This window comes from Chiloscyllium plagiosum, unplaced genomic scaffold, assembly GCF_037043375.1.
Source record: "Chiloscyllium plagiosum isolate Xiang-an unplaced genomic scaffold, Cpla_swu_hap1 HiC_scaffold_37, whole genome shotgun sequence".
Classification (NCBI taxonomy): Eukaryota; Metazoa; Chordata; class Chondrichthyes; order Orectolobiformes; family Hemiscylliidae; genus Chiloscyllium; species Chiloscyllium plagiosum.
The window spans coordinates 24,833,653-24,853,573 of NW_028270175.1; the positions used below are offsets into that span (position 1 = coordinate 24,833,653).

A 19,921-nucleotide genomic window follows, 5' to 3' on the forward strand; every position below is an offset into this window, starting at 1 on the left:
TTTTGATTCTTTTGCCTTAAATCTGAGTCCCTTCATTTTTAGCCCTTCCCTCAACGAAAGCAAGTTTCTCTCCCTGCTGTTTAGACTTTTTCTGATCTTGAACACGTCTGTCCGATTTCATCTCAAATTACTCTTCAGTAAGTTAATCAACTTTAGCTTCTCCAGTTTATCCATATATGTGAAGACCCACATCCCTAAAACTACTTTCATAAATCTTATCTAAAGCTTTACATCCTTTCTAAAATATGTCTAGAATTTGACATGATATTTCATTTGAGGCTGAAGTATCCTTTTTTAAATAAAGATTCCGTAAAATCTCCATGGTTTTACACCCCTCCCCTTCAAATTTATAAAGTTCAGAATCCTCAATTGTTTTGAACAACTTCCAAATTTTGTCCTTCCAACTTCAATGATTTCCAATCATATAACCTGTCTCTCACTTTTCTGCAGAATTGTATTCCTCAGGGTATTATGTCTCTCCTATAAAGAAAAACAGCAGTCACAGTTCTGAACCCAAGATCTCCATGTATACCAGCCTCAATTTAAAAACTAAATATTCACCACTATGATAATAAAAGGCAAATACCGCAGATGCTGGAAACCTGAAACAAACAGAGAATGCTGGAGAAACCCAGCAAGTCTGGCAGCATCTATGGAGAGAGAAACAAATTTAATGTATTGAGTGCGCTATGACTTCTTCAGAACTGCCTCCTTCAAAAGCCAATGACCTTCTGAACATTCCTGCACATGTTCCGATACCCAAAAGACTACATCAGTTCAAGAAGGCAACTCACCACACAGCCTTTGAAGGGCAATTATGGGCAATAAATCCTGGCTTAGCCAGCAACTTCCATATCCAATGAATAAATAAAAGATGTCACTCTACCATTGGTGTCCATGTCTTCAGCTGCAAAGAACCTAAATTCAGGAACCTTGAACAAGCACTTGCATTTGCATAGCATCTTCAATGTCAGTAAGTGTTATGATGTACTTCATAGGACAAAATATTGCACTGTGCAACAAAAGGAGATATTAGGGCAGACATTCAAAAAATGATTAGAGGCACCTTTAAAATACATCTTAAAAGAAGAAACAGAAGGTGGAGAGGCATGGATGATTGGGGAGAGAATTAAATTCAGGAAGTCTCTCCCCAATCATCTATGCCTCTCTACCTTCTGTGTCTTCTTTTAAAATGTATTTTAAAGGTGCCTCTAATCATTTTTTGAATGTCTGCCCTAATATTTCCTTTTGTTGCACAGTGCCAAATTTTGTCCTATGAAGTTCATCACAACACTTATTGACATTGAAGATGCTATGCAAATGCAAGTGCTTATTCAAGGTAACTGTAATTTTAAAAAATGATCAGAAATAATTAAGAGATTTAGTATGATAAGTATTGAAAAATAATTCTTCTGATGAGAGAATACAAAATAAAAAGATTCAAGGTTGGGTGTTTAGGGTCAAATTCTAGAAATGCCTTTCAAACAAGTGGAAGTTTGGAAAGCATGGCTGCAAAAGGGCTATAGGTCAAGTGAAATATTCTTTATCTAAACATTAGGTGAAATCACAAAAAAGACAGATAAAAGAAGCTTGGTTACAGATCAGCCACAAATGAACTGAATAATAAAACAAACTTGGAATGGCTGAGAGGATGAACCCTGTTCTTATGTCCCTATTGTAATGACACAGCAGTGAACCCTTCTGCTAATTAAATCAAACACCCAGAAAAGCTCACCTAACCTCTTAATCTGTTGAAATGTGAGTGACAGAGAACTCCCCAAATTCCACTATTTAAAGAAAAATATCAAGTTTTATTCTTTAACTCTAAAAGTGAACATTAAATCGCAACTATTTACAATTCTAAACCTCCTTTCTCATAAATGTTGTTATTTACCCCTCAGTCCATGACAATATACTAAACCAACAAAAGCCCCTATTAAAATTACATCAACTTAATTTTCAAAACCAAACAACAGCTGTCGTCGTCAGCATCTGTCTTCCTCTGGCTGTAGATTTCCCTGGGTTGTCTTTGGACTTTTGCTGCAAAAATATTTCATATGAAAAAGGTACTTTTGATTGAGAATGTTTTGAATGGCAGTTTACTCTGTCACTGGTTAACTCTCAAAATGCCAGTTTCTTTTATACCCCAAACATAGGATGGTCTCATTGGTTCAATTTTGTCAAAACAGTAAAATTCAAATTCAATTGAGTTTCAGTATCCTGGGGCATAATTTAAACTGATTGGTTAAATTCAAATGGTGGTCAAAACAACTGAGGTATCTAGCTTACAGCCAAATGTTACATATTTTCAATTTTGCAGTACACCATAGGACTGCTTTTCAGTCACATGACAGCTGCCTGCAAACTCTCACTACCAAAACAGCTTTCACTGCCTCTTAAAGGAACAGTGTACATCTTAAACTTCAAAACATGATCTTCCAATATAAAGGCCAACAATTATGAAATAACACATTGCTGTTTGTGGAACCATGTAATGCATAAATTAATTGCTATATTTGCTTTCAAAATGCAATTGGTTATACAGCTAAAGAAGTCTATTAACACGAGTGGTTGTTAACATCCTCCACAACCTAATGTCTTTGTGCATCCCTCCATCTGCTCATTTTTATTTGCATAAACATGTCAAGTCTACATAAGTTCTAAATTGGAGAAAGGCCAATTTTAACGGTACTAGGCAAGAACTTTCAAAAGCTGATTGGAGGCAGATGTTCGCAGGAAAAGGGATGGCTGGAAAATGGGAAGCCTTCAGAAATGAGATAACGAGAATCCAGAGAAAGTATATTCCTGTCAGGGTGAAAGGAAAGGCTGGTAGGTATAGGGAATGCTGGATGACTAAAGAAATTGAGGGTTTGGTTAAGAAAAAGAAGGAAGCATATGTAAGGTATAGACAGGATAGATCGAGTGAATCCTTAGAAGAGTATAAAGGAAGTAGGAGTGTACTTAAGAGGGAAATCAGGAGGGTAAAAAGGGGACATGAGATAGCTTTGGCAAATAGAATTAAGGAGAATCCAAAGAGCTTTTACAACTACATTAAGGACAAAAGGGTAACTAGGGAGAGAATAGGGCCCCTCAAAGGTCAGCAAGGCGGCCTTCATGTTGAGCTGCAGAAAATGGGGAGATACTAAATGAGTATTTTGTATCAGTGTTTACTGTGGAAAAGGATATGGAAGATATAGACTGTACGGAAATAGATAATGATATCTTGCAAAATGTCCATATTACAGAGGAGGAAATGCTGGATGTCTTGAAACAGTTAAAGGTGGATAAATCCCCAGGACCTGATCAGGTCAACCCGAGAACTCTGTGGGAAGCAAGAGAAGTGATTGCTGAGCCTATTGCTGAGATATTTGTATTATCGATAATCACAGGTGAGGTACCGGAAGACTGGAGGTTGGCTAACGTGGTGCCACTGTTTAAGAAGCATGTTAAGGACAAGCCAGTGAGCCTGACGTTGGTGGTGGGCAAGTTTTTGGAGGGAATCCTGAGGGACAGGATGTACATGTATTTGGAAAGGCAAGGATTGATTAGGGATAGTCAACATGGCTTTGTGCGTGGGAAATCATGTCTCACAAACTTGATTGACTTTTTTGAGGAAGTAACAAAGAGGATTGATGAGGGCAGAGTGGTAGATGTGATCTATATGGACTTTAGTAAGGCGTTTGACAAGGCTCCCTTGGGAGACTGATTAGCAAGGTTAGATCTCATGGAATTCAGGGAGAACTAGCCATTTGGATACAGAACTGGCTCAAAGGTAGAAGACAGAGGGTGGTGATGGAGGGTTGTTTTTCAGACTGGAGGCGTGTGGAGTGCCACAAGGATCGATGATGGGTCCTCTACTTTTTGTCATTTATGTAAATGATTTGGATGTGAGCATAAGTGGTATGGTTTGTAAGTTTGCAGATGACACCAAAATTGGAGGTGTAGTGGACAGCGGAGAGGATTACCTCAGATTACAACAGGATCTGGACCAGATGGGCCAATGGGTTGAGAAGTGGCAGATGGAGTTTAATTCAGATAAATGCCAGGTGCTGCATTTTGGGAAAGCAAATCTTAGCAGAACTTATACACTTAATGGTAAGGTCCGAGGGAGTGTTGATGAACAAAGAGACCTTGGAGTGCAGGTTCATAGCTCCTTAAAGGTGGAGTCACAGGCAGATAGGATAGTGAAGAAGGCGTTTGGTATGCTTTCCTTTATTGGTCAGAATATTGAGTACAGGAGTTGGGAGGTCATGTTGCGGCTGTACAGGACATTGGTTAGGCCACTGTTGGAATATTGTGTGCAATTCTGGTCTCCTTCCTATCAGAAAGATGTTGTGAAACTTGAAAGGGTTCAGAAAAGATTTACAAGGATGTTGCCAGGATTGGAGGATCTGAGCTATAGAAAGAGGCTGAACAGGTGGGCTGTTTTTCCTGGAGCGTCGGAGGCTGAGGGGTGACCTTGTAGAGGTTTACAAAATTATGAGGGGCATGGATAGGATAAATAGACAAAGTCTTTTCCCTGGGGTTGGGGAGTCCAGAACTAGAGGGCATAGGTTTAGGGTGAGAGGGGAAAGATATAAAAGAGACTGAAGCGGCAACATTTCCACTCAGAGGGTGGTACGTGTATGGAATGAGCTGCCAGAGGAAGTGGTGGAAGCTGGTACAATTGCAACATTTAAGAGGCTTTTGGATGGGTATATGAATAGGAAGGGTTTGGAGGGATATGAGCCAGGTGCTGTCAGGGTGGACTAGATTGGGTTGGGATATCTGGTCGGCATGGTCGGATTGGACCGAAGGGTCTGTTTCTCTATGACTCTAATTAAAATTCATCTCTCAGGTGTCACAGTTTTGGGTAAAAATGTCAAATACAAGCCAAGACCTCTGAGAGAGACTTAAAGAGTTAAGTAGGTTTTATGACACAGTGGTAATATTCCTGCCTCTGAGTCAAGACCTCTGGGTTTGCATCCCTTTCAAGGAGTTGATGTGCATGCAAGGTGCATCTGTAATGTAGCCAAACAGTGATTATTGGTTGATTATCCATACAAATCCTCCTGAAATGTCTATGGCAGGGAGTGACAGTGGGAACCTCATCAGCCATATTGAAAGACTTTTGGATGGATACATGAATAGGAAAGGTTAGGAGAAATGTGTGCCAGGAGCATACATATCGGACTAGTTTTGTTTAGGATGATGTTTAGCATGGACTGGTTGGACTGAAGGGTCTGTTTCCGTGCTGTATGATGCTATGACCAATGTGTTGAATGATGATGACCATATTTGATGTGTGATGTTTTCTCTCTGAGAAAAACTTAGCAATGGTAACAGATGTAAGCATGTGCACATTAGGCACTGCTTTGCAGAACACTTATGTTCCATCTGCAAAAATCATTCCGAGCTTCCAATTGCCTGCCACGTTAATACATCAATGTGTTCCTGTGCCAACATTTCTGTCTCGGGCCTGCTGCAGTGCTCCAGCAAGGCTGAGTGCTAGCTGGAAGTACAGTATCTCATTTTCTGCTTGGGGACCCTGCAGACTACAGGATTGGAGTTCAATCATTTCAACATAGCCAATCCATTGTAATTTACTTATTGACCCCATTATCAGCTTTTCTTTCTCCTGAACATTCATCCCTTGTCTCTCGAACTGTTGTTCACTCTCTTCAGGCTACATCTCCACACATCTGCTCAATCTTTCCCCACTCCTTGTCTTCAGAAAGCTACCACTTTTCCTAGCTACTGTCAGTTCTGAAAAAGGGTCAATGGTCTCAAAACATTGTCTACTTTCTCTTCGCAGATACTGCCAAATATGTTGAGTTCCTCAAGCAATTCCTACTTTGTCTGTCTTATGCGTCGCTCAGTCTGAGAAGAACCAGGCTTGAAAGAAAGCTGTTAATCAAAACATTTAAAGGCATAACAATGACAGTACATATTTAACCATGTTATTATGAAGGTGTAATTTCAGAAGTACTTTCACTTTATTTAAACCCTGATATTAAAAATTAGAAAATGCAGTTACCAAGGGAAAATGTCTCATCAAGAGTTTTCAGATGAATAATTTTCAAGGACAAATTTGAGTGATTTGTGCAAAATCCAATTGTCAAATAAGGAAAGTGGTAAACGTAGATAGGCAAAATACACTGTGATGATGGATATTGATATTTATGAGAGAAAATGTTGACACAAATGTATGACAGAAGAATGACAACAGAAAATCAACTGCTGACAGGAAATACAAGTATCCATAAAGTTTTTTAAAGTAAATAATTAATAAATCATAATTTGAAAGATTAAATTTAATTTTAAGATCAATTTTAGGTGTTTCCTTGAAATCTACATTGGCAACTCTAAACAATGGCTCTGAGGCCTGCCCTGAATCTAAATTTCTTTTTAACAACTGTTGACTTGTGTTATAACACCACTCTGGAGTAGATGGGACTTTAACATAATCTTCTGGTTCAGAAATAGTGACAGTATTGCTGTGCCACAAGAGCCCCCTGCTTTGAAGCTAACGTTTTTGTTCCTAAGTTAATCAACATGTAGATTATTTGAAGGAACGCAAGTAGTTTACAGTCAACCACTCAAGTGGGACCAAACCATCAGATATCAAAAATAAATAAACACTGTACTATCTGAAATGTTAACAAATGTGAATTGACAAACAGTTGAATCAATCAACTTAATTTCTCTGCATGCTGAACTATCAAAAATAAAAATGCTTGGTGGGACCCGATAATAATTAGTCAAGAACACCCCACTGTGTGAAATGTATATGCTGCTGGAATCCCAGTCTTGGCTGTTAACATAGAAGAAACAGCTATAGCAGGGAAACATTCACACCACATAAATCAAAGTGTAACCTATTCATATCTTTAGCACTGACTGGATATCTGAACTCTGTGTGTGCTAAAATTACATACTAAATAAGCACAACATTGCATCATGAAATGCAAAAACATTTCAAAATCCTTGCCCCTTGTAACTGCATTATAAGAAATGTGCTGTAAAATTCAGTTAAAAGAAAATCAGTTAGAAAACTACATTTTAAATACTCAGCAATCAATCAGGATCTGTGATAAAAAAATTTAACATTTTTGGCAAATCCTCTGTCATGAACACAAAGAAAAAAATAGCATATTAGTGCAACAAGTAGCCAAAGAGAAAAGGATCAGCACACAAATCAGGATTAGACTACTAATCTGTGAGAATTTCCCAAAATAACTATATCTGTCATATTAAAGTTCGTCAATACACAGTTACCACTCTGTAGGGAGCTGCTGCATTTAGTTACCAAAGCTATTTGAATTACAAGAAACTTGATTCTGCAAATGTCTGAATATTTGGACAATCTGAGGATTGCCACCTACCAGGTTCCAGCTGTAAGGCTGTCCTGATTAGATTTACCTAAGACAGATCATGTTCTTTGCTAGAACACACAAGTTGAATGATCTATTTGTTCACATTTGAAACTATTTGAATTGGAAATTGGAAATCTTTCACACTTCAGGAGATTACATGACATCTCACTGGTGCAAGAGAACTAATAAAGAATTGATTTAACTGTCTACAAAGGACAGAGAGTTCATAAATTTGCAATTATCCGCATTAAGCTCATCCTTACCAAGACCAATGAGTTCAGATTGGGATGTATCTCGCTCAAAAACTTGATAGTTCTGTCATTCTATCTTGGTAAACTGAAAGCCCATACTGTTAGCACTAATATGACCCACATTCCCTGTCCTGTCAACTGAACCAATCAGGCACTCATGGGGTCTGAATTTCTGTTGCATCATACATTTTCACTTGCAGGTTGTAGCTTGGAGCTATGCATAGCAATGGGGAAAGCTCAAATTTGTTTCCCTTACTTGGCTGACCAGGAATCCCTTTCACCCTTACTGCCTGGCATTGGCGTGTTTGGAAGATTGATGGTCATATTGTTTGGCTGCATTATGTATAAATCTTCCTTGGCAATTGAGTACTAGAGCGGACTAGAACCCAGAGCTTCTAGATTAGGGGCAGGAACATGTCTATCATTATATAAAGACTGGTAAAATATGGCAAAGTGGAGATACATTCTTTATGAGGCGATGCACTTGTGATGAATGTCATCACATTTTGGAAATCCTCTTATTTCTCACAGTACTGCATTGGTTCATGTTTGCATCATTTTGTAGAGCATAAAAAAGCCTCACTTGTAAGGCTGACTGTTCACAAACATATGTTATGTGTCATGAGTGTCATATTTTAGTGTTGTATGAAATATCTTGATTTTATTTAGTGATAGTTTAACAGAAGACTCTGCTAGCTACATTGTCATAGTTAATGGCTGAAAATCTTTTCTACGCTCTTGTTTAACTGAGCTTTTAGTAGGAAGGTCCCTGTGGGCAATCTCATAAGTACTCTTATTGTGGATGCAAACAGGAGTGGAATGAAGAGGAATTTAGAGAGGTATGCATGATAAGGCAGCACAACAGAGAAGAGCTTTTACCAGAACTTACACTATGTTGCTCCTTTTAGGATACGTCAGAAGGAGTCTGCTTAAATAGGCTATGGTTCAATAAGTTGGCCTTACCAGAGCAGATTGTAGGCAATTAAAGCTCAGATGATGTCCCAGGGAATATTGCTTCCATGCCATGGAATAAGCTGAGTGCTAAGAGTGGGGGGATTAGGGCTGAGAGTAGGATGAAGGAAGTCGACAAACTTGATGCAATTGAGAAATTTTGAAGCCTAAAGAAATTTATCAGCAGCTAGACAAAACTAGCTGTTTGATATAGGTTGACATTGTGCTCGTTATTAGATGCATGGGAGGAGTCTCAAGAATTCTAGGATTCTCTGTCTCTGGAGAAGAAATTGAACTACCAAAACATGAGCAGCATTTGACGCATTCTGAATTTGGGAGGCTTTAAGAATGTCCCAAGGTTAGATATCTGAAAATGAAGAAATGGAATCCCTTGTGAAAGAGACAGAGTTTTAATGAGATTTGAAAACCCACAATCTTAGCAACATCTTGGTGGGATCTGTCTTGGTTGCATTGGTTGCTTATAGTGCAATCTATGAGGTATTTGACCACAGTTTCTCAATAAATACATTTGTTAATATTGAATGCTGGCATCTAAATTGTAAATATAATGCATAATAATTATCTTACCTTTTCATTGTACCCCTTTTACTCACTAGTGCTTAGGTTTGTTCAACTTTGTATAATGAACATTTTTTGGTGTTGCAGTTCAATCCTGGAATCCTGCTGCTTTCTTTTGTGCCCTTGTTTCTGACATGCATTCTATTTTTTACAAGCTGTTAGTCAATCAAGCCAAATCACAATAATAATCTAGTTTGTCCAGTATTCTCATAACAGGGACCGAAAAATAGGTAATAGTAATCCCAAAGTATTGCCATTTTCCTTTTTAGTAATTGCAAATTAGAGAATTTCAATTCTCCTTTTGGTTATCTCTCAGTGTAACCCTCTGAAAATATTGAAATGCAAAACCCAACTTAAGATTGACATACTTATAAAAGCTGAACTTGATATCACCAAATGTTCTTAATGTGCACAGTTATATTTACAACAAATGCTTCCAGTTTCCTCATTCCTCAACATTCTATTCTTAAATCCATCTTATGATTACTGCCACAGAAAGTGTGTAAATAATAAGTGAGGACTGGATTAGGATGAGAATTAAAACATAACGTCATGCCAAAAAATAAACTGCTTTGCATGTTTAAGTGGGTTTGTAATGTATCTTAACCTTTTTGATGATTCATCAAATTTAGTTCTTATTTTGAATTTGCCTGAGTTTAACTTAGTTGCACAAAAACATTTTAAAAGCCATGTGGAAAAACCTATATACTGAAATAAAAGATTTAATGCAGTTTCAAGAATCATGCAGTGTAAATATACAGAATTTAAAACATAACTTATTCAGAGTGGTGAATTAAAGTGATTTCTTTAGCTCCTTCAATATTAAGAGTCCTTGAACCTCTATGGTCTGGCACATAGTCATGAAAAGGAAAACAAATTATAGAGTCCCTACAATGCAGAAAGTGGCCATCCAGCCCATCAAGTCTATACTGACCTTCCAAAGAGTATCCCACCCAGACCCACCCCATCCCCATCACCCTGCATTAGCTATTGCTAAGCTACCTAATGTGCAAATTTCTGGACACTACAGGGCAATTTATCATGGCCAATCCACCTAAATTGCACATCTTTGGACTGTGGGAGGAACTCCACGCAGACACTGGGAGAACATGCAAACTCCACACAGACAGTCACCAAAGGCTGGAATCAAACCTGAGTCCCTGGCACTGTGAAACAGCAGTGTTAATCACTGAGCCATTGTATCACCCAATTTGTTTCCTAATCGGCACTAAATTAATTTCCCAATAATAAATTTGTTCAAATTGTTCCAGTGCCTGAGAGAAGAACCTTGTCCATTAACAGCAAGTAATGAAGTTGTAGAAAGATAAAATACCATGTTCCTATCACCAAAAATGTAGTTTGTGCATACAGTATTGGTTAGTTCTGTTGGTGCTATCGCAGTGCTGGAATTCTGAAGGGAGAAATACTGTAAATAGTTCTATGAAAATGAAGATTAAATTTAAGTGGTGTACACACATTCAAGGACATTGGAGAAGGAATGTTTTATGAGTGAGGGGGGCGGTGAGTGGGTGTGAGTAGATATTGACGATATTGACAGTGAAGTGGGGTGTGTGCAGATACTGACAGTGCAGTGGGGAGTGTGCAAAGATTGACAGTCCCTTGGGGAGTGTGCCGATATTGACAGTGCAGCAGGGAGTGTGCAGATATTGAGGAAATTGACAGTGCATTGGGATGTTGCAGATATTGAAGATAGTCACAGTGCAGTAGGATTTGTACAGGTATTGGCAGTGCAGTGGAAAATGTACAGAAACTGAGGACATTGACAATGTAATGGGGACTGTACAGATATTGACAGTTGACAGTGCATTGGGGATTGTGCATATTTTGAGGATATTGGCAGTGCAGTGGGGACTGTACAGAAATTGAGGAGATTGACAGTGTACTGGGGGAGTGTGCAAAAGTTGAGGATGTTCACAGTGCAATGGGGATTGTGCAGAAATTGATAGTGCAGAGGGAGCACGCAGATATTAGCAATGCAGTGGGGAATGTGTAGATATGGACAGTACAGTGAGGAGTGTGTGGATATTTAGGATATTGACAATGCATTGAGGAGTATGCAGATATTGAGGTTTTGACAGTGTGGGGGCAAGTGTGCAGATATTGAGGACATTGACAGTGTAGTGGGGAATTTATAGACATTGTGCAGTGGGGATTGTGCAGATATTGACAGTATATTGGGGAGTGTTCAGGTAATAAGAATATTGTCAGTGCAGTGGTGAGTATGCAGATATTGAGATTTTGACACACTAGGGGAGTGTACAAATATTTACGACATTGACAGTGCAGTGGGGAGTGTGGAGACATTGAGAATATTGTTAGTGCAGTGGGGAGTGTGTATATATTGAGGATATTGAAAGTGTGGTGGGGTGTGGGCACATATTGAAGATATTGACTGCAGTGGCGAGTGTGAAGATAATAGTGCAATGGTGAGTGTGTAGATATTTTGACAGTGTAAGTAGTGGGGAAAGTGCAGACATTCATAACACAGTGGGTCGATATTGACAGTGCAGTGGGGAGTGTGGAGATACTGACAGTACAGTGCTGAGTGTGTACGGGGGAATTCTGCAGATATTAAGGATATTGACAGTAAAGCCGGGAGCGTACAGATATTGAGGACATTGACAATGTAGTGGGGAATGTGCAGACATTCATAACACAGTGGGTAGATATTGACAGTGCAGTGGGAAGTGTGTAGATACTGACAGTGCAGTGGTGAGTGTGTACGGGGGAATTCTGCAGATATTAAGGATATTGACAGGGCAGTGGGGAGTGTGTATATATTGAAGATATGGAAAGTGCAGTGAGGTATGTGCAGACATTGACACTGCATTGGGGAATATGGAGGTATTGAGAATATTGGCACTGCAGTGAGGAGTATGCAGATATTGAGTATGTTGACAGTGCAATGGGGAGTGTGGAGACACTGACAGTGCAGTAGTATGTGCAGATATTGATAGTTTGACAGTGTTGGGGGTATGTACAGATCTTGAAGACAGTGGCATGGTGGTTAGCACTGCTGCCTCACAGCGCCAGAGACCCGCGTTCAATTCCCGCCTCAGGCAACTGTCTGTGTGGAGTTTGCATATTCTCCCCGTGTCTGCGTGGGTTTCCTCCGGGTGCTCCAGTTTCCTCCCACAGTCCAAAAATATGCAGATTTAGGTGAATTGGCCATGCTAAATTGCCCGTAGTGTTAGGTGAAGGGGTAAACGTAGGGTTGCTCTTCGGAGGGTCAGTGTGGACGTTGGGCCGAAGGGCCTGTTTCCACACTATAAGTAATCTAAAAATTGACAATGTAGTGGGAAATGTGCAGACGTTGATATTGACAGCGCAGCAGGAAGTGTGCAGAAATTGAGGATATTGTAAGTGGAGCAGGGTGTGTGTAGATATTGACAGTGCACTTGTCAGTATGCAGATATTGAGGATATTGACACTGCAGTGGGGAGCGTGCATACATTGAGGATATTGAAAGTGCAATGGAGTGTGTGCAGATATTGACAGTGTATTGGGAAGTGCGCTGGTATTGGCAGTGCAATAGGGAGACTGCAGAAATTGAAGATATTGACAGTCTAGTGTGAGTGCACAGATATTGATTGCAGCTGGGAATGTGCAGATATTAAGATTGTGACAGTGCAGGTGGAGTGTACAGATATTGAGGATATTGAAAGTGCAGTGGGTATGTACAGATTTTCAAGACATTGATGGTACAATGGAGAGTGTGTGATATTGATAGTGCAGCAGCGCGTGTGTAGATTTTGAAGATACAATGCAGGGGCAGTGCGCAGATATTAACCGTACAATGGGGAGCGAGCAGATAATAAGGATATTGACTCTGCAGATATTAACCGTGAAATGGGGAGTGAGCAGATGAGGATATTAACAATGTAATGTGCAAATATTTACTGTGCCATCGGGAGTGTGCAGATATTAAGGATATTGACAATGATGGGGGAGGGTGGAGTACATCTCCTGAAACACTACTTCCGCATTGCGAGGCCCATACTTGGGCAAGCTGCAGCTTCGGCCGCTGATTGGTTGAGTGCGGGCTGTCTGCGTGACCCGGATGATCGCTCGGGCCCGACGAAGGAACCGTCCGCAAGAGTGCTGTCGCCAACCGTCACCACCACCGCCATCGCCATGGTGAGTGCCACCTGGCCCCGGGGCAAGCCCTGTCCATTCATACCACCACCTTCCCCCCCCCCCCCCCCCTCCGCTCACATCCCGATATAGGAACCTTCTTTCAGCTGGCCCTCACATGGAGGACACCGCGAGTTAGATCCAGCGGGGTGAGGTAGAGCGGAGAGCCGGGGCGGGAGGGCTGCCCGGCCGGGCCTTGTGTCTGCGCCGCCGCCGCCGCTGCTGGCATCCCGGTAACGGCTCCCAAGCCCCGTTGCCTTTCAGAGTCTCTTGTTGATTGCTCGGGGTTGCGATCAACTATCCTCCTCTCTCTGTCTCTCTCTCTCCCTCCACACTGCGCCTTGCTCTAAAGTGTAGGCAAACTTCCTGCCAAATACTGTTCCTCATTCAGACCATAGCTGACTGACTGACTGAGGCAGGGAGGATCAAGTGTGAGCTTTTAGTCTCCTGCACTGTCACAACCTCAACCTACGCCAGCATCCTAGTTGTGATAGTCCGCTCAAGTCTTGTGTTGCAGTTGTACATTTTTTTTTGTTGGTGTTATGTTCCTCTGACCATTCGATGGACGTTCACTGAAGGCAGTTGGGTTCCTTTATGATGTCGGGTGATTGTGAACTCAGGGTTCCCCATTGTGCATCTTAAAGGAAATGTGGCCCAACGCAGGACAAAGTTATTCAGCGCCCTTACAATGAAGCTGTCAGCAATTAAATGAAGTTTAGGTGGTTGTCATTGCACAATGGTGAGGATTGAGTGATTAATAAAATACATTTCTAGACCCAAAGATTAGTTTACAACTGGTAAATAACCAGACTGCTTACGGTAAGAAACCACGCGTTTTGGGTTTTTCTTTCAACCAGGCCAAACCAAATCTGTTCTCTAATCTTTTGTTATTATTTAATGGATCAGAGTGTATATTTGTGAACACTTGAATCATTTTAATTTTTCTATCTATAATACTAAAAATTACTTGGTCTCATTTCCGCTCCTGGATTTTTCAACATTGGTGGCACATCAGAGACATTCTACTGTAGAAATGAGGAAGTTATCTGTTTGACAGATTGTGTTCTTGATTCGTTGGGTTTAGACATGCATTGTAATTTTAAAGATTTTTTTGCAGGATCTATTTTCTGAAATGTTTGAATAGATTGCACTGGGAGAAATTGGTCCTTTATTCACTTATTTTAACTAGTCTAATTCTCAATATCAATTTGTCTCAATTTTATCAAATAACTGACTACAGCTCTATATTTGCCGATGAACCTTTTTCATAGTATCATAGAATCCTACAGCATGGAGACAGCCCCTTCAGCCCAAACTGGTCCATGCCAACCAAAGTGTCTATCCACACTAACCCCATTTCCTGGCACTCGGCCCATATCCTTCTAAACCTTTCCCATCCATGTATTTGTCCAAATGCCTTTTAAATGTTGTTTATGTACCCACCTCAACCACTTCCGCTGGCAGCTCCTTCCACATGCATACCACTCTCTGTGTAAAAAAAAAAAGGCCTCTCCGGTTCCCTTTTATTCTTTCCCCTCTAACCTTAAACTGATGCCCTCTAGTCCTCAATTTCCCAACTCTGGGAAAAAGACTGAGTGCATTCACCCTGTCCATGCCTCTTATCATATACACTTCTATAAGATCCACCTTCAGTCTCCTATGCTCTAAAGTTAAAAAGTCCTATCTTGTCCAACCTCTCTCTTTAACTCAGACTGTTGAGTCCTGGCTACATTCTTGAAAATTTCTTCTGCACTCTTTCCAGTTTAATAGCATCCTTTCAAAAGCAAGGTGACCAAAACTGAACACATTACTACAAGTTTGGCCTCCCCAGCAATCCTGTACAACTGCAACATAACTTCGATACTCAATGCCCTGACTGATAAAGGCCAGTGTGCCAAAAGCCTTCTTTACTGCCCGATCTATCTGTGACTCCACTTTGAGAACTGTGCATCTGAACTTCAAGGTCCCTCTGTTCTACTACACTCCTTAAGGCCCTGCCATTCAAGTTGATTGTGAATTAGTCTCCAGGCCTAATTCAGCCTACGCTATGATAGTTTTTTTTTATTTTTACATGATTTGAATACATGTCAGTTTAGTCAATAACAAACTTTTATTCCTCTTCTGCCTGGATATTTGGTATTGCCTGGTTCTCATTTCTGACGCTTCTAAAGAAACACTGAAATCTTTGAATTCAGATGATCCCTTGTTTTGTTTTAGAGTTTTTGCATAGGCTGACTGAAACTTGTGCTTTTGATAATCTTAATATTTCTGTTACAAGCAATAATTCAGTAAAATGTAACAGGCATGTGAAATGTTCAGACTGTTTGCACGTTAACTGTGAAAGACTGGTGAAAATACCGATTCTGTTTTCTTTCAAACTTGGATTATGTTGGAGGAATTTTGCATTTTATAACACTTGTTTAATGCACTGGTAGTCGTAGGTCTAAATTTGTCGTGGGAACAGTTTCTAATGATAAACAAGGACCTGCACAGTATTGAAGTCTGCACTGTTCTCTGAATATTGCAATAAAGTCTCATGACAACACCTCTTCAAGTAGATCCTTTTAACATTGATCTTGAGGCATGTGAGATGCTTTTTGTTTTCATCGTCATCTGATTGTATTTAACCTTGCTACAAAAATGATGCATATGAGCAAGCAATTTGCTTCTTGGCCTTTTAAAGTATCCTTCTGAAATTCTTCAGATGTGAGTTGACTTGGGACTGAATCTCCCTCTTGTTGCACCAACCGTTGATGTGCAGATCCAAGGATGTTATATATGCTATAGACTAAAATCAGTTACTCAGAGGCTGGAGGAAGCTATGCGTAGGTCATGTTGGATGTGGTATTTTGGGGGTTATTCATTGTCTGTCCTGCAGCCTTGTTTGCCTGGGTGGATCTGGAGAAGGAACATTTAATATATGCTTGAGATCTTTTGTCAGTGGTGGGCAATTCTGGGATTACAGAATAAAGTAGGTAACTGATTTGTTATTTAATTTCCTAAGCTATTTCCTTTTTAAATTCTTTATTCTGTTGGTCTTAAAAAGGGGCACTTGTACCTTTTTTTTTGATTCATGGCTCGAGAAAGAATTGGTGTCTCCTTATAGTTTTGTTTTAAGGTGTGTAGGTGTTGCTATTATTGGCTGACTGTCCAGACAGGCACTTGGATGCATTGACTTACCAAGTTTCTCCAGTTTGATCCTGCTTTGAATTGTTTGTTTAATAAGATTTGAGAGAGGAAGGATGGGCAAGAATAACATACTGTGAGTAGCCATTTTTCTTGAGCCTCCATGTTCCTGTTGCTTGACATTTTCCTGCAGCTGAAAGTAATATCTGATCTGCCATTAATTTATGAAATCACTGGAACCTGCATTATCTACACTCAAAAATTACTTGTTTTCTCCATTATGTACAATGGTTTACATAAACAAACAAAGCCTTGCATCACAACCTGCTGATGCAAACTTGCCACTGCCTTCGGTAAACCTTCCAGAAGAAGAAAGATGACACAATTTTGTACTATGCTGTCCTTTAGTTTCCATTATCCATTTGGATATAATTGCAGCATTTTTTCCACTGGATAGTTGTGACAAAGCAGGTACTTGTGAATATATCAAAGAAATTAATTTAATCGATTCTTAATTTACTTTAAAACTACTATGTGCTATTTCATCCTGTTTCTTGGATAGCATAATATTAGTTCCAGGACTTTAGTTTAAATGTGATACTGTTTATTACTTGTATCCTTAATTTTATTTTTCTGTACAATGTTCTTATTCTAAAATCAATATTGAAAATGAAGGACAGCACTTGGGCTCAGTAACTTAATTCTTGACTTAAATGATGAGTTTCCAGTCGGACGACTTTCCCCCCAGGGAAGGGCTTTGTCATGTGGGAAGAGAGGGAGAGGGGTGAAGAGGAGGAGTTCTGTGGATGCTTGATGATTCGTCCCCTTAAATGAGAACCAATCTCAAGTTTCAACTATTTTCTGATGACAGCTTGGAGTAATTCTAAACTTATGCTTTAGATTATAAACGTACCTGTTATTCTGCCATTCAGATTCTTTACTGGAAAGAATATTTAGATTCGTAATGAAAATGATTCCTACGCATTCTTGGACCTCATGCAATGCAAGATCATGCAATTTTCCACATGCTGAGTACCTGATTTTGCGTGTGCTATTGAAGGAAGGCAAGAGGGAGGGTTTGGTAGTTCACAAGTCAGTTAGTTGTTGCACCATGCTCCTGATATGTTTAGATCATTGTTTAATGTTTGTTCAAAAGCTGACTAATATAATTTCTTGTAGCCATTATGTCAATTAGAAAATATAAATTTCTTTACCGTGGAATGTAAATTTTCTTTCACACTTCAGTTTTTAGTTTGATCTATTAGCAATATATTTGGTTCGGACTGCATGCTGAATATTTGCAGTTGTGTAAGGTGAGTTTATATTTGAAGCAGCCAGATCTGATCCAAAGATTGAATTATTTTCAGTTCTGGGAGCACCACTAAATAGTATAATTGTTGCACTGCAGTTCCAAGAAAGTTATTTTATGTGTTTAATGCTAATAAACATAGCAATTAACATGGCATGCTTGTGACAATCCAATGATTGGCTAGTGTTTTAAAACTTTTGGAGATTCTTCTGTTGAAATCTGGGTCTGTTGTAGACCAGTTAGTAGAGACGAATGTTAAGAATTAGTCAGTGACTCCATTATTGTTGTGTTATTCAGTTGCTGAGTTGGTTAAGGGCAAACTAGGTGGACATCGGTTAGCATCATCAAGCAGTTTTTATGTTCTTATTGTTTCTAGGGCTTGAGCGCAAAAATCCAGGCTGTTAGTCTAATGCATACTCATGGACTATCCTGTCACATCTACTGTTTTCGAGATGAGATGTTAAAGACTCTACCTGGCTGTTCAGGTGGATGTTAAAGATTCCATTGTGATGATTCAAAGAAGAGCAGGGGAACTGCTCATACTCATTCCTGAATCACATCCCAGAGTAAACCATCTGGTCATTATGCCATTGTTTGCTGTGTACAAGTTTGTTGTTGCATTACCTGCATTATAACAGTGGTTGTGCTTGGAAACGTACTCCATTGCCTGGAAGGTACTTTTGAGACATCCAGTGGTTGTGAATTGTATGATGTAAATATGCCTTCCTTTTCATTATTTTCTTTTGGAGGAGGAAATTGATACAAGTGTCAAGTTAACTTCTGTGTTCTGTTGCTATTTAATACTAGAGCAGTGTCACAGTCGAGTTCACATGAAGTTGTATATAACCAGCTGTTTGGATGTGCTGATATAATTGGCCTTCACTTGGTGAATCTACTTATGAGGATGTAATGCTAGCAGTCAGCACTTGTCCTGGTGCTGTAAGAAGACCATGCAAAATTAGAGGGAGAATATGCTCTGAAGTGACAACTGTGTCTCTTTTCTTCCTGTTGTCCAAGGTTGTATATTGTTCCTGTACCATCACCAATGCTATTTTAATTTGTGGATGTTATTTTAATCTTTGAACTGCTCTGTTTGAAAGCAGAGGGATTTAGTGATTCAGTTAGCATTGTACATTTAGTAACTCAGCTAAAAATTACTGTGGAAAATGAAAAGACTGAGGCATATGGATTGGGTACCTATAGTATGTTCCCATGAAAAGGTATAAGGTTTGGATTTTCTTTTTCCCTGATTAGCATACTGTCTCCAGCTATTAGCAGTCTTAGTGTGCCTGCATTTAACATTCGGAAAAATATTTCACAAATGATTGTGATTTTTAAGGTTTTACCCAGCATTAACTGTTAACCATTTGCACTACTTTCATGTACATCTATATTGTATCATAAATTTAATTATTTAATCTGTTCATTGTTCCTGTGTAAATTATTTCAGTCAGTTGTTGCACCTTTTTGAGGTCAATACAATTCAATGTTCAAACTATCTTCTGGCCTAATTTGCTTAACCAGTTGACTCAGACTACAGACAATGCAGGAACTGATGTAGTTCTGTGTTTGAGTGAATCAATTTGTTAATGATTGCAATGACGGTTCTATCATGTTCTCTGCTGAATAAAAGTTCTCAAATTGTCTGAAATATTTGGCAGTTCCTCAAGCTGCAGTCTGTGCTGTGTGGCAATTCCAGGTGTACACCTTTCTGAGCTTGGAGCTATAATGGTACAATTAGAAATTTTGTAAACATTGTCTTTTGAAGGAAGTTGGTGTGCAAGATTTTTAAAAGGACTATACTTTCTAATCCATCTGTTGAGAGGTGTTATTACACCAGGAGGTGGGACTTGAGCCCGGGCCTCCTGGTTTGGAGGTAGGGGCGCTATCACTGCACCATCAGAGAGTCTTTCTACTTGAATGAGAAGTGTAACTGTACTGGCCAGGATGGAGTCCCCAGCCATGCCTTTGGATCCTGTGCAGACCGGCTGCTGGGAGTATTCACAGACATCTTTGATCTTTCCTAACTACAATCTGAAGTCCTCGTCTGCTTCAAGAAGACCACCATCACCCTGGTGCCAAAGAAAAATCACGCAGTGTGCCTTAATGACTACCGCCTGCTGACTCTGACCTCCATAATTATGAAGTGCTTCGAGAGATTAGTCATGGCTCGTATCAACTCCAGCCTACCAAAT

The 19,921-nt window shown here is 39.7% G+C and overlaps 1 protein-coding gene and 1 long non-coding RNA gene across 3 annotated transcripts in view; one reads left to right on the top strand and one right to left on the bottom strand.

Annotated features, from left to right (window-relative positions):
• The window catches only part of LOC148139782 (uncharacterized), a 519,617-nt gene that overhangs the window by 313,665 nt on the left and 186,031 nt on the right, over window positions 1–19,921 (bottom strand). The window lies entirely within an intron of this gene.
• Window positions 13,070–19,921, top strand: part of capzb (capping actin protein of muscle Z-line subunit beta) — a 118,611-nt gene continuing 111,759 nt past the window's right edge. For both annotated transcript variants that reach the window (XM_043675773.2, XM_043675774.2), the window contains exon 1: window positions 13,070–13,294. In XM_043675773.2, coding sequence (XP_043531708.1) covers window positions 13,097–13,294 — 198 coding nt within the window. In that variant the 5' untranslated portion in view covers window positions 13,070–13,096. The remainder of the gene's footprint in view (window positions 13,295–19,921) is intronic.